Raw genomic sequence first — 12,169 nt, forward strand, 5'->3', positions numbered from 1 at the left:
ATGGAGATGAAGATTTCATTTTTCAGCACGACCTGGCACCTGCTCACAGTGCCAAAACCACTGGTAAATGGTTTACTGACCATGGTATCACTGTGCTCAATTGGCCTGCCAACTCTCCTGACCTGAACCCCATAGAGAATCTGTGGGATATTGTGAAGAGAACGTTGAGAGACTCAAGACCCAACACTCTGGATGAGCTAAAGGCCGCTATCGAAGCATCCTGGGCCTCCATAAGACCTCAGCAGTGCCACAGGCTGATTGCCTCCATGCCACGCCGCATTGAAGCAGTCATTTTTGCAAAAGGATTCCTGACCAAGTATTGAGTCCATAACTGTACATGATTATTTGAAGGTTGACGTTTTTTGTTTTAAAAACACTTTTCTTTTATTGGTCGGATGAAATATGCTAATTTTGTGAGATAGGAATTTTGGGTTTTCATGAGCTGTATGCCAAAATCATCCGTATTAAGACAATAAAAGACCTGAAATATTTCAGTTAGTGTGCAATGCATCTAAAATATATGAATGTTAAATTTTCATCATGACATTATGGAAAATAATGAACTTTATCACAATATGCTAATATTTTGAGAAGGACCTGTACACTTTTTGATCTACATGCAAAATGCAATTAATTATCCTCTGCAAGGACAGTGAAGCTGGTTAGACTTGATGGGAAGATAGAGAGGAAATACAGGGCAATATTGGAGGAAAACTTGTCAAAGGCTCTAAAAGACTGGAAACTGTAGCAGAGGTTCACCCTCCAACAGGAGAACGACTCCAAACTTACAGCAAGAGCTACAATTGAATAGTTTAGATCAAAGTGTTTTAGCCACATGGCCCAGTCAAATGCCAGAGCTAAATCTAACTGAGAATCTGTGACAAGACTTAAAAACTGATGTTCACAGATACTGTCTAAATGTTCGAAGCTGGTAGAGACGTTCTCCAAAAGACTTGGAGGTATAAGGGCAATGAGAGCTGGTTCTATAATGTACCGACATAATGGGCTAAGTACAAATGCACATCATACTTCAGATTTTTGTTAGCAAAATATTTTGTTAAAACCCCATGAGAAGCTACTAATTACAAATTGGCACTGACTGTATGGTTATACCTATTAAAACTGCACTGAAACAGACATTTAGATCTATTATGACATCGAAATTATTTTATTTAATTTTAATCTCTTTTTTTCTTCATTTTCTTCAGCCTGATACCAGATGGTCACTATTTAATAAACTCAATGAACAAACAGAAAACCCAAACGGTAATTCCCAAACAGAGGGCATTCCTGGCATGCAGAGAATTACTAGGAGGTTTCCACAGAAAGAGGCTGTAAAAATAAATGATGCAATGAATGAACTGGAAAACCCTTACGCCAATCAAAGATTATACGTGGACAGCTGGTTGCATGAGCGTAAAACATTTCTAATAAAAAGGTTTAATGGAAAGAACCCAAATGCTTTGCTGCCTGATACATTAGAACCCCCCCGAGGAGTCTTCCAGAGTAAAGGATTTGCGATTCTAACGGAGACAGTCTGAGTTAAGTGTTACTGGTCTCTGCAGAGACGACCAGAAAGGTGTTGTGTGCTGAATCTTCTCTTACCCCTGTGGTGACGGGACTGCAGTCATACCCACTACTATTGCTATTGTTCCCAGCTCGAAAGTCCACAGTCAGTTTATCTGAGGCCTAGAATATGAAATTCAAAAATTATTTCATGAAACACATCGTTTCCCATTAAAACTGTTTTTGCTCTGCATCAACACATTTGCTTCCTTACAGATGTGGAGTTTTTTGATTCTTGCTTTTCGAGGATGTCGTGGGCCGCGCTCAGCATGACCACATAAGCAAAGTTGTTGCATAATCCAAGGAGCCTGATGAGGGGAGGGGGGGGGCACAGAACACAAAAGAGCAGTTTTCATACTTTTCAACAGATCCACTGACTATAAAGTACAAAAACAAAGAATACAAGGTTTGATTACTTGGCTTTTATGCAAGTATGTTGTGCTTTTGTCAAGTTTTACCTGGAACCAACCCTCTTTGCATATTTCACTGTTTTCAAAGCAACTTTATTTTAAATATATATGCTATTCATTAACATAAGCAATGCTAACATTATTTTAGTTTAAATAATTATGCACATAGAACATAATGCCAACAGACAACATTGGAATTAAATTATTCATATTAATCATTAAAAAAAAATGTATTTTTTCACTCTGTACACCTCAGACTTCCAGTACAAGACAGACTCCTGTCATCTGCAGAAATACTCGGATGATTCTGCAGTCGTGGGGTGGATCAGAGATGGACAAGAAGCTGAGTACAGGAAGGTGGTGGACCGCTTTGTGGCATGGTGTGGAAACAATCATCTCATTTTGAACGTGACTAAAACAAAGGAGATGATTGTAGATTTTAAGAGAAACAGGAATAAGTCAAAAACTATTTCTATCATGGGAGAAGAAGTGGAGGTGGTGGAGGAGTATAAATACCTTGGTGTTCACCTGGACAACAGACTAGAGTGGAGATGCAACTGTGAAGCCATCTACAAGAAGGGACAGAGCAGACTGTACTTCTTGAGGAAGCTTAGGTCCTTTGGTGTTTGCAGCAAGATGCTGCATATCTTCTATAAGTCTGTTGTGGAGAGTGTGATCTCTTCTACCATCATCTGCTGGGGAAGCAGCATCAGAGCCAGGGACTTAAAAAAGCTCAACAAGCTAATAAAGAAGGCTGGCTCTGTTCTGGGGACTCCTCTGGAACCTCTGGAGATCATTGTGGAAAGACGGATTCTTCATAAAATGAAGAACATTATGGAGAACCCTGAGCATCCTCTTGTCCTACAACAACAGAGTGTCTTCAGTCGGAGGATTCTTCAGATCTGCTGTAAGACGGAGCGCTACAGGAGATCCTTCCTGCCCACAGCCATCAGCATCTACAACGTCTCTTTGAGGAAACTTTCATAATATGAGCTACAACAACATTTAATTTCCCTTTGGGATTAATAAAGTATTTTTGAATTGAATTGAATTTGAATAATACTGTTTGAAGATTACATTATATTGGAAAACACCTCTAAACTTTTCAGAAATGCCAATTATGAATTTTGAGGTTATTGTATTGGACAGGACGGACCTTTTGTAGTCCTTACTGGCTGCATATAGTCTAAAAACTGGAATGAAGAGTTTTTTATTCCCCTACAAATTCTCTGAGCTCATCCATGAACTTGCAGGAATCTTACATTCTTCAAAATGATTTGGGAAACCAGGTTTAAACTTTCTCCAACACTCTTTCCATGATGCTCCTGCTCATTCCTTGAACCAGTCTCAGACCTGGGGTTGGTTTTAGCAGTAGTGTAGAAATGCAAGGGTGTGTAAGCATGTAAATATCTCACAGAGCTCTGTTCAATCCATCCACTGAACATGGAGAGAGGATGGACCAACTGCTGACCTACCAAGACATGGATGTCCACCTAAACTGACAGGCTGGGAAAGGAAAACATTATTCATAGAAGTAGTCAATGCACCCATGGTAACTCTGGAGGAGCTGCTGAGTGCACAAGTTGACTGGGTTTAGCTGTTCTCAGAAAAACCATCAGTTGTGCACTACACAAATCTAGCCTTTACGGAGTGCCAGAAACAAAGCCATCAGAAGTCCGGTTTACCTCATATGAAAGAAGGATTATTAACACACCATTTTAACCTTTTAAATATGTAACTTAAGTGAAAGATGCTTATACAAAGTGTTGAATCAGCGGGGCTGACGGCAAACCAGACTTAAAAGATTATTGTTTGTAAAAAATTGAAACCCTTGTATTACTTTCCCTCCACAGATATGCACTAGATTGTGTTGGTCTATCATACAGTACCTTTAAAATATGCTGTAGTTTTTGGTTGTAATGCAATAGAATATGAAAAAGTTCATGTAGTATGGCTACTTTTGCAAGGCGCTGTACATATAAATGCAAAATACAAGAAATTATTGAAACAATTTAGTTTCTGTTCTTTAACAATAAAGGGGAAGTAAAACTGTTTAAAATCATTAGACAGTAATGAGGAAGATGTGACCAGCTGGGTTTCATTGGATGGAATTTAGTTTCACTGTCAGCCTTTCTGTTATGTTTTCATTTCCTATTTGGTCTGATTAAAAACATCAGTCATTATGACTAATATTGAAAAAAAACCATTTTGTTTGTTGAGGCAGTAGCTTATGTCTTTAGAAACATGCACTATATGGCCAAAAATACTGGGTCACAGCACCACATCAATGAGTTCTGGAGTTCTGATCACTTCCATGGCTGCAGGGGTATAAAATCTGGTTTGGAGAAACCTGACTGGCCTGTAGAGTCCTGACCTCAACTTTCTTCAACACATTTGAGATAATTTAAAGCAGAGGCTGCAGTTCTGGTTTTCTCATCTAACTATGAACACTCTTCTAAACCTTGGAAGATGCTTACAGAATAGTTAAAGTTGATGTTGCTGACAACAGTGGGTCCATCAACAAATTGGACCTCAAAAATTAAGAATAGGATGTCATCAAGGTTCATGTACATGTACAATTAGACAGAAAAATACTTATAGCAAGCTAGAGTATTTTAGGATCATATGAATACGAAGTGAACACTCACCAGAAGCCAATCCAGTTTCTCCATTTAACGCAGCGGCCTGGAGATAACAGACAAAACGGAGCGTTAGTGGTTCGAGTAAAATCAGGTTTAATCACGAGGTTCAGTGAACCTGACAGATGACTGACCCACCATGACTACCCGGCTGCTCGGCGGGATCTGCATTAACGCTGGCTGTACGCTCAATGGTTCCAACCCTGGAAAAATCAACGGGACTAAGCTACCAAAATGTCCGAGACAACGTTCACCAACATGGTGAGTTTTATGAAAACAACTAATTGACTTTAGCTCATTGTTTGGCTAAAATATGACCTCACAAGCTGTGTTCCATTTGAAAATGTTCCCATCAGAAACACAGCCAGCGCCGACCGTTCCTAGGTCTGCTGTAGTACGATACTGGTCAGAGGTTCACATCCACTCAAAATCGGTCATGACTGTCAGATGGATTTGGGGCTTTTAATGGTGTATTTGAACCGGTCTGTTCCTAGATGGAATAAAATACAGCAAATAATGTTAAAGAGTTTAGAAGGAAGAAGTGAGTTCACACATTTAAATTTAATCCACAAACGTTCTAATTAACAAGGACGAGCTCAGCAGGTTACAGGGAAACCATCAACAAGCTTCTCGTATAACTGTCTGAATATTGACCAGTCTTATTATAAGAAACTATAGTGTTAATTTAAATTAGTCGCTTTTTTTGGCACTGATCCAGCTTTGAGCAATCTGTAAAATTTCGAAAGGGTTCTGGTAGGCGTTAATGCAGAAGTTTATGTTAGTCTGCTTTGTCCATTCCAAATGTTGTTTAGATGTTTGTTTGGGGTCATAAACTGTAAAAAGCAGAAACAGGGTCACTGTCCTCAGTGAAGAGAGTTTGGTCAAGAGTCTATTTGGTCACATCAACAAGAAGATTGTTTGGATGAGTAAAGGTGAGGTTTTCAAGACTAGAACATGGCACCAACTGTAAAGTATGTTGGTTATAGACTCGTGCTGAAGGTCTGTTCGGAAAACAGTGTTAATGCTGTGTCACACAAGACTGTTGGAAAAAAGAACAGACGAATATTAACCAAACACACATCTGAACTCATTTTGGAATGAATAAAGCAGGCTGACATTAAGCTTCTGGGATGACCTTGACCTTAACTCCATAAAAAACCCATAAACTATGCTAAAATAATATTCAGTCAGAAACCAACCAAATAAAATGACCTTTACCATTTCTGATGACAGGAGTGGTCAAATATCCAGCTGCAATCATGCCAAGACCATGCTGATGGCCACGGAAAGTGTTGAGTTCCTAAGGAACTTTAAAGCTAGACTGTCTCTTTATTAGGTAGAGCTTTCTAGTACCAGGGTGGTGTTGTTTTAGCCTTCAGAATTATTTTCTTACCTCAGCTTTTTCATCTTTCCTCTTGGTCCTGGATTTTGGTGCTAATCACCAAAATCTAAAGCCAGGACCTGGAGTTGTTGGGTTTAGTTAGTGTGTGCGCCAGTATCCTGAAGGTCTAAGAAGAGGTGCTGCATTATTCTGCAGCACCTCTTCAACCATAGCCTGACCCAAGGGAAGCTTCCAGTGCTGTCAGATTCAGGATGGCTAATCTTCTGCAGTAGGTTGGCTAGGATGTTGAGGAGTCCTTACACAGAACAGGGTTGCATCATGTTACTGTTTTGCTCATCAGGCAACTGTCGGTTGGGATTTGGTTTATCAGGCAAAAACAATCCGAAAAAGTAGAAAATGTCATAAAGTTATATTCCAAAACACTGAAAGGAAAAATATGGAATATAAAGATACGAACAAAATTGTGGGAAAAGCAGGCAGAAGCAGGATAAATATCTAAGGAGCTGGGAGCTCCTTGATGAGCAACAAAACTCAGGGAAAACAGCCAGAATCGTTTATAGAAGACAGGATGGATTCGTGCTCTTATGCTTTTTATGTGAGATTCTGACGCTACCATCTAAAGGTTGCAGCTGAAACTGAGACACACCCAAACATTTTCCCACTCTGTTATTTCCCAGTTTTTGTGAGTCTGTGTTGATTCTAACCTAAATTGCCTGACCTTAACTGTTGGAGTATTCTGCTACTGTAGCCCATCTGCTTGAAGGTTCCACGTGTTGTACGTTCAGTAATGGTATTCCATACAACTATAACCACCAAGAGATTATCTTGAAGTCAGCCTATTCTCTTATCTCTGACATCAACATGGTATTTAAAAAAATGTACCGGTAAATAAAATTTTATAATTTTCTCAAGTCCTTCAAACTAATCTAAAACAAAGTGACAGGATGTTTTAAGTCTCCTTTTAACGAACTTGGGGAAATTCTTCTCACCTACACACACTATAAGGGGCTGGATGATGGAACTGATAGGAGTTTTTCATCATCGGCTGAGTGTATAAAACTCCAAGAGTTTCTGGCAGTCACTGCTCCTCAGAACTCTATCTCAGCCATGGCTGTGGGTAAACTGATCGGTGTGCTGGTTCTGCTCCAATGCTCCGCAGGTGAGAAACAATATCATTTTATGTTGAATAATCTGTACAGAATTTTCATTTATTTCTCAAAATGTTTCTTCATAACCTCAGAAACAGATCAAATATTACAATTATTCTTTCTCTACCTTTATTAAGATATTGTTGGTTAAATGTTTGCTTCATTGATATGGGATCTACAACATTTACAGCAAGATGTTAAGTTTTTTATTCTGAGGTGACATTCATGAAATTGTTTTTTTTAGGTATAATGGGAGCTGGACTGAGGAGCTCCATCATTGGTGGGGAGAATGCCCCAAAGGGAAAGTGGCCATGGTTGGTCTACCTTAACATCAAGACAGACAATGGGTTAAGAAAGTGGCACTGCAGTGGCACAATTATCAATAACAACTGGGTGCTGACTGCTGGGCGCTGCTGGGATGAGTAAGTTTGGGTTTAATTTTCTAATAGTCTTTCACAATTATGTTACTTCTGATGTATATGTCTAAAATATTTATCAAAGAATATTTCAAATTTAAAGATTTAAGTATACCATATTTAAACCGTTATGTATTTCATATGAAGAACAAATACTGGTCCTTCTCAAAATATTAGCATATTGTGATAAAGTTCATTATTTTCCATAATGTCATAATGAAAATTTAACATTCATATATTTTAGATTCATTGCACACTAACTGAAATATTTCAGGTCTTTTATTGTCTTAATATGGATGATTTTGGCATACAGCTCATGAAAACCCAAAATTCCTATCTCACAAAATTAGCATATCATTAAAAGGGTCTCTAAACGAGCTATGAACCTAATCATCTGAATCAACGAGTTAACTCTAAACACCTGCAAAAGATTCCTAGAGCCTTTAAAACTCCCAGCCTGGTTCATCACTCAAAACCCCAATCATGGGTAAGACTGCCGACCTGACTGCTGTCCAGAAGGCCACTATTGACACCCTCAAGCAAGAGGGTAAGACACAGAAAGAAATTTCTGAACGAATAGGCTGTTCCCAGAGTGCTGTATCAAGGCACCTCAGTGGGAAGTCTGTGGGAAGGAAAAAGTGTGGCAGAAAACGCTGTACAACGAGAAGAGGTGACCGGACCCTGAGGAAGATTGTGGAGAAGGGCCGATTCCAGACCTTGGGGGACCTGCGGAAGCAGTGGACTGAGTGTGGAGTAGAAACATCCAGAGCCACCGTGCACAGGTGTGTGCAGGAAATGGGCTACAGGTGCCGCATTCCCCAGACCTCGGCTACAGAGAAGCAGCACTGGACTGTTGCTCAGTGGTCCAAAGTACTTTTTTCGGATGAAAGCAAATTCTGCATGTCATTCAGAAATCAAGGTGCCAGAGTCTGGAGGAAGACTGGGGAGAAGGAAATGCCAAAATGCCAGAGGTCCAGTGTCAAGTACCCACAGTCAGTGATGGTCTGGGGTGCCGTGTCAGCTGCTGGTGTTGGTCCACTGTGTTTTATCAAGGGCAGGGTCAATGCAGCTAGCTATCAGGAGATTTTGGAGCACTTCATGCTTCCATCTGCTGAAAAGCTTTATGGAGATGAAGATTTCATTTTTCAGCACGACCTGGCACCTGCTCACAGTGCCAAAACCACTGGTAAATGGTTTACTGACCATGGTATCACTGTGCTCAATTGGCCTACCAACTCTCCTGACCTGAACCCCATAGAGAATCTGTGGGATATTGTGAAGAGAACGTTGAGAGACTCAAGACCCAACACTCTGGATGAGCTAAAGGCCGCTATCGAAGCATCCTGGGCCTCCATAAGACCTCAGCAGTGCCACAGGCTGATTGCCTCCATGCCACGCCGCATTGAAGCAGTAATTTCTGCCAAAGGATTCCCGACCAAGTATTGAGTGCATAACTGTACATGATTATTTGAAGGTTGACGTTTTTTGTATTAAAAACACTTTTCTTTTATTGGTCGGATGAAATATGCTAATTTTGTGAGATAGGAATTTTGGGTTTTCATGAGCTGTATGCCAAAATCATCCGTATTAAGACAATAAAAGACCTGAAATATTTCAGTTAGTGTGCAATGAATCTAAAATATATGAATGTTAAATTTTCATCATGACATTATGGAAAATAATGAACTTTATCACAATATGCTAATTTTTTGAGAAGGACCTGTAGATGTTCAGCTTGTATAATTTTTACATTATTTATTATGGAGATACCTCAAATGTAGTGATATGTATTGACATAATGAATTACCATAAGTGATATTTTATCACCCTGTAAGTTGTTGTAGTAGCAGTTTTTTTTACCATGTCCTGTCCTGGCAGCTTAGATGGACAGCAGGGTGGATCTGGTTGCCTCCCTTTATCCAGGCAGATATATGCTAGAAAAGAAGGATTCAATGGATTCCCTTCAGCTGAACCAACTTTCAGAGTACACCAGGGTATACTGTTTGAGAGCTGGGTTTACAGGGAATAAAAAAAGTACACATTTTGTCACTTTTTCTGCTTGTTGCAGTGAATTGTGGTCCAGATGGGATCGAACAGGAGTGTGGGTTGGAACATATGAGCTGGAAATGCCATCTGAACGTTACATGCATGTAAAAAACGTTATCCGTCCAAATGACTTCAGTGCTGTAGGCAATGGCTACGTCAATGACATTGCACTGATACAGTTGAGTAAAACTATTACATTCTCTAAGAATGTTGCTGCAGTGAGATTGCCCAAGGAGGAGGACACCTTTGATTCATCCTCCGAGTGTTGGATCACAGGCTGGGGTGACGTTGGCAAAGGTGGCTTTATTTTCCACTTGTCTATAAAATCTGCATACACAAAACTAATGTAAAAAGGAATTTGCTGATAGAAATATACATTTATTAATGTTTGTAAAAAGAAATATATCTCAATATTAAAAGTTGTTGGAATAATTTCTCATCATTAACATAAAGTCTTCATGACTTTTGTGTGTCCATTCAGACCCACTGTCAGCTCCAGGAATTCTTCAGCAGGTAAAGATTTCAATCTTGCCTCCAGCAGATTGTACAGGGACATATCCGGATATAGTGCAATCCAATAACAACGTTAAGATGGTGTGTGCAGGTGACCCTGCTGGGGGAAAGGACGCCTGCAATGTAAGTTTTAGCATTTATATGAGCTGAAATGTGCAAAAGGATATTCTAGGTCAATATTGTGGAGACATCTCTGTATCAAAGCAGGAGCTTCAATTCATGTTAAATTAGAACACATTATGCATGCGCCTTTTTCATTCGGTGACACTCTGTTGGGACACAAAGCTTAAAAAAAGATATCTACACACAGTCAATGGGTGCTGCCAATTAACCTAACATGCAAGTTTTAGGCAGTGGGAAGGAGGCAACAAACCCAGGGAAACCCAATGGAGGCAAAATGCAGACTCCACCAACCTTCCAGCTGTAAAGTCACAATGCTAACTGGAGGAGCCACCAAGCAGCCCTAACGTTATGTCGTGTTAACTTAGATTTTCTAATGCTTTGAAGGGGAAGAAGCAACAATTATTCGAATCTTATTGGTAGCGTTTACATTACATTTTTACAATTTCTGACAAGAAACAAGGTATAGTGAGCTTTTTGGATGGTAGGCGGATTAAACTGCTGTCATCCCAAAGATTTTTTTTTTCAGTTTTTTATTCTTCCTGTGCATACATTGGATTCTTCCAGGTACTCTGACTTGTTCCCTACATCCAAAAAGAAAACAACATTCCAGACATATAATAAATTGAAATTGACCTGAGGTGTGACTATGAGTTTGCACGCTTGTTTATTTTTCTGTCAACACACAGTCAACATAAGTTCAATGCATAGCAATTATGAATTAATAATCTCACAGCATTTTACAAAGTCACTGTCTAAGTAGGCTTAGAATGCTAGGGAATATAAAACATCATTCTATGTTAAATATTCTCCTCCACAGGGCGACTATGGTGACCCACTCATGTGTAATACAGCCAGAGGCTATGTGCAGGTGGGAATCATGAGTTTTGGGAGTCCTGATGGTTGTGGCATCCGAGGCCGTCCTAGCATCTATACTCAAGTTTCCAGTTACATGGGTTACATCAATGCCTACACCCATCTTGGTCCTGAAGAATCAGCTGAAGCCTGATATTCCAAGAAGCCAAAGAAGAATAATTCGAAGCCTTTTTTAATCAGTGGAGTTTCTGCCTCACTCTAAAACCTGCCTTTCTAGCTTATCTCCTCACTCCTATTAACCCTAGCTGCACATTCACTCTGTGTCAAATAATACATCACATTGCATTAAAGCTTTGAAGCATCACTTGCTTTGTCTGTTTGTGTTTATTTCATGAATTTGTTATGGTTTGCGAGATAGAATCCCAGAATGCAGACAAGCAGGCATCGTAATGGTGGTGAAAAACAATTTAATAAAAAACAAAAACTCACTCTAAGAAAAGGTAAGAACAAAACAACAAATTGGCAGGCAGTACAGGCAAAAAACAGACTTGGCCAGGCTGGCAAGACAGAAGTGATGTGACTACAGGACAAGAGCAATATCTGAGTAATGTTTCCGCGAAGAACAACTGAACAGGAGAGACTAAATGTACATCCTTCAATCAAACAAGGTGTGACAGGTGGGCGGGACTTCCGGTGGCGGGACTTCCGGTGGCGTAACCGGATATTGTCATTACAATCAGAATCAGCTTTATTGCCAAGTTCGTGCATACAAACAAGGAATTTGACTCTGGTACACTTTGCTCTTTTGTTCTGTTTTTGCATTACAGAATATACAAATTTACAATTTACAATGTACAATATACACATATATAATAAAAAGGTGCATTTGCAACATCTGTATGCTGTTGTTCTGTACTCTATTGAATGTTCATCAGAGAAACAGCCTGGGGGAAGTAGCTGTCTTTGTGGCGGCTGGTTTTAGTGAACTGTGCTCTGTAGCGGCGGCCTGAAGGTAAAACTCTAAACAGTTTATGTGCTGGGTGTGTGGGGTCTGCAGAGATTTTGGCAGCTCTTTTCTTGACCCTAGACCTGTATAGGTCCTGGATGGAGGGAAGGTCAGCTCTGATTATTCTCTCTGCAGACCTGATTATTC

At 39.8% G+C, this 12,169-nt stretch overlaps 2 protein-coding genes across 6 annotated transcripts in view; one reads left to right on the forward strand and one right to left on the reverse strand.

Annotated features, from left to right (window-relative positions):
- Positions 1 to 4,894, reverse strand: part of LOC124863942 (battenin-like) — a 29,876-nt gene extending 24,982 nt beyond the window's left edge. For 4 of the 5 annotated variants that reach the window (XR_007037223.1, XM_047358517.1, XM_047358519.1 and 1 more), the window contains exons 1-4: positions 4,754 to 4,894; positions 4,625 to 4,661; positions 1,781 to 1,874; positions 1,606 to 1,689 (exon numbers count right to left, since the gene is read on the reverse strand). Coding sequence is in view for 4 of the 5 variants with exons in the window: in XM_047358517.1 (XP_047214473.1) it covers positions 1,606 to 1,689; positions 1,781 to 1,837 (141 nt within the window). In the remaining variant the exon portion in view is untranslated. Of the gene's footprint in view, positions 1 to 1,605; positions 1,690 to 1,780; positions 1,875 to 4,624; positions 4,662 to 4,753 lie in introns of those variants that run through there. The other variant, XM_047358518.1, reaches the window with a different exon arrangement.
- On the forward strand, positions 4,835 to 11,380 carry LOC124863943 (tryptase-2-like). Its single transcript, XM_047358520.1, has 6 exons — positions 4,835 to 4,876; positions 6,963 to 7,116; positions 7,350 to 7,527; positions 9,590 to 9,864; positions 10,049 to 10,203; positions 11,021 to 11,380. The coding sequence occupies exons 1-6, from the start codon at positions 4,850 to 4,852 to the stop codon at positions 11,207 to 11,209; spliced, it is 978 nt and encodes a 325-aa protein (XP_047214476.1). The 5' UTR covers positions 4,835 to 4,849; the 3' UTR covers positions 11,210 to 11,380.
- Positions 11,381 to 12,169: the final 789 nt, after the last annotated feature.

The sequence above is a fragment of the Girardinichthys multiradiatus genome, chromosome Y (assembly GCF_021462225.1).
Source record: "Girardinichthys multiradiatus isolate DD_20200921_A chromosome Y, DD_fGirMul_XY1, whole genome shotgun sequence".
NCBI lineage: Eukaryota > Metazoa > Chordata > Actinopteri > Cyprinodontiformes > Goodeidae > Girardinichthys > Girardinichthys multiradiatus.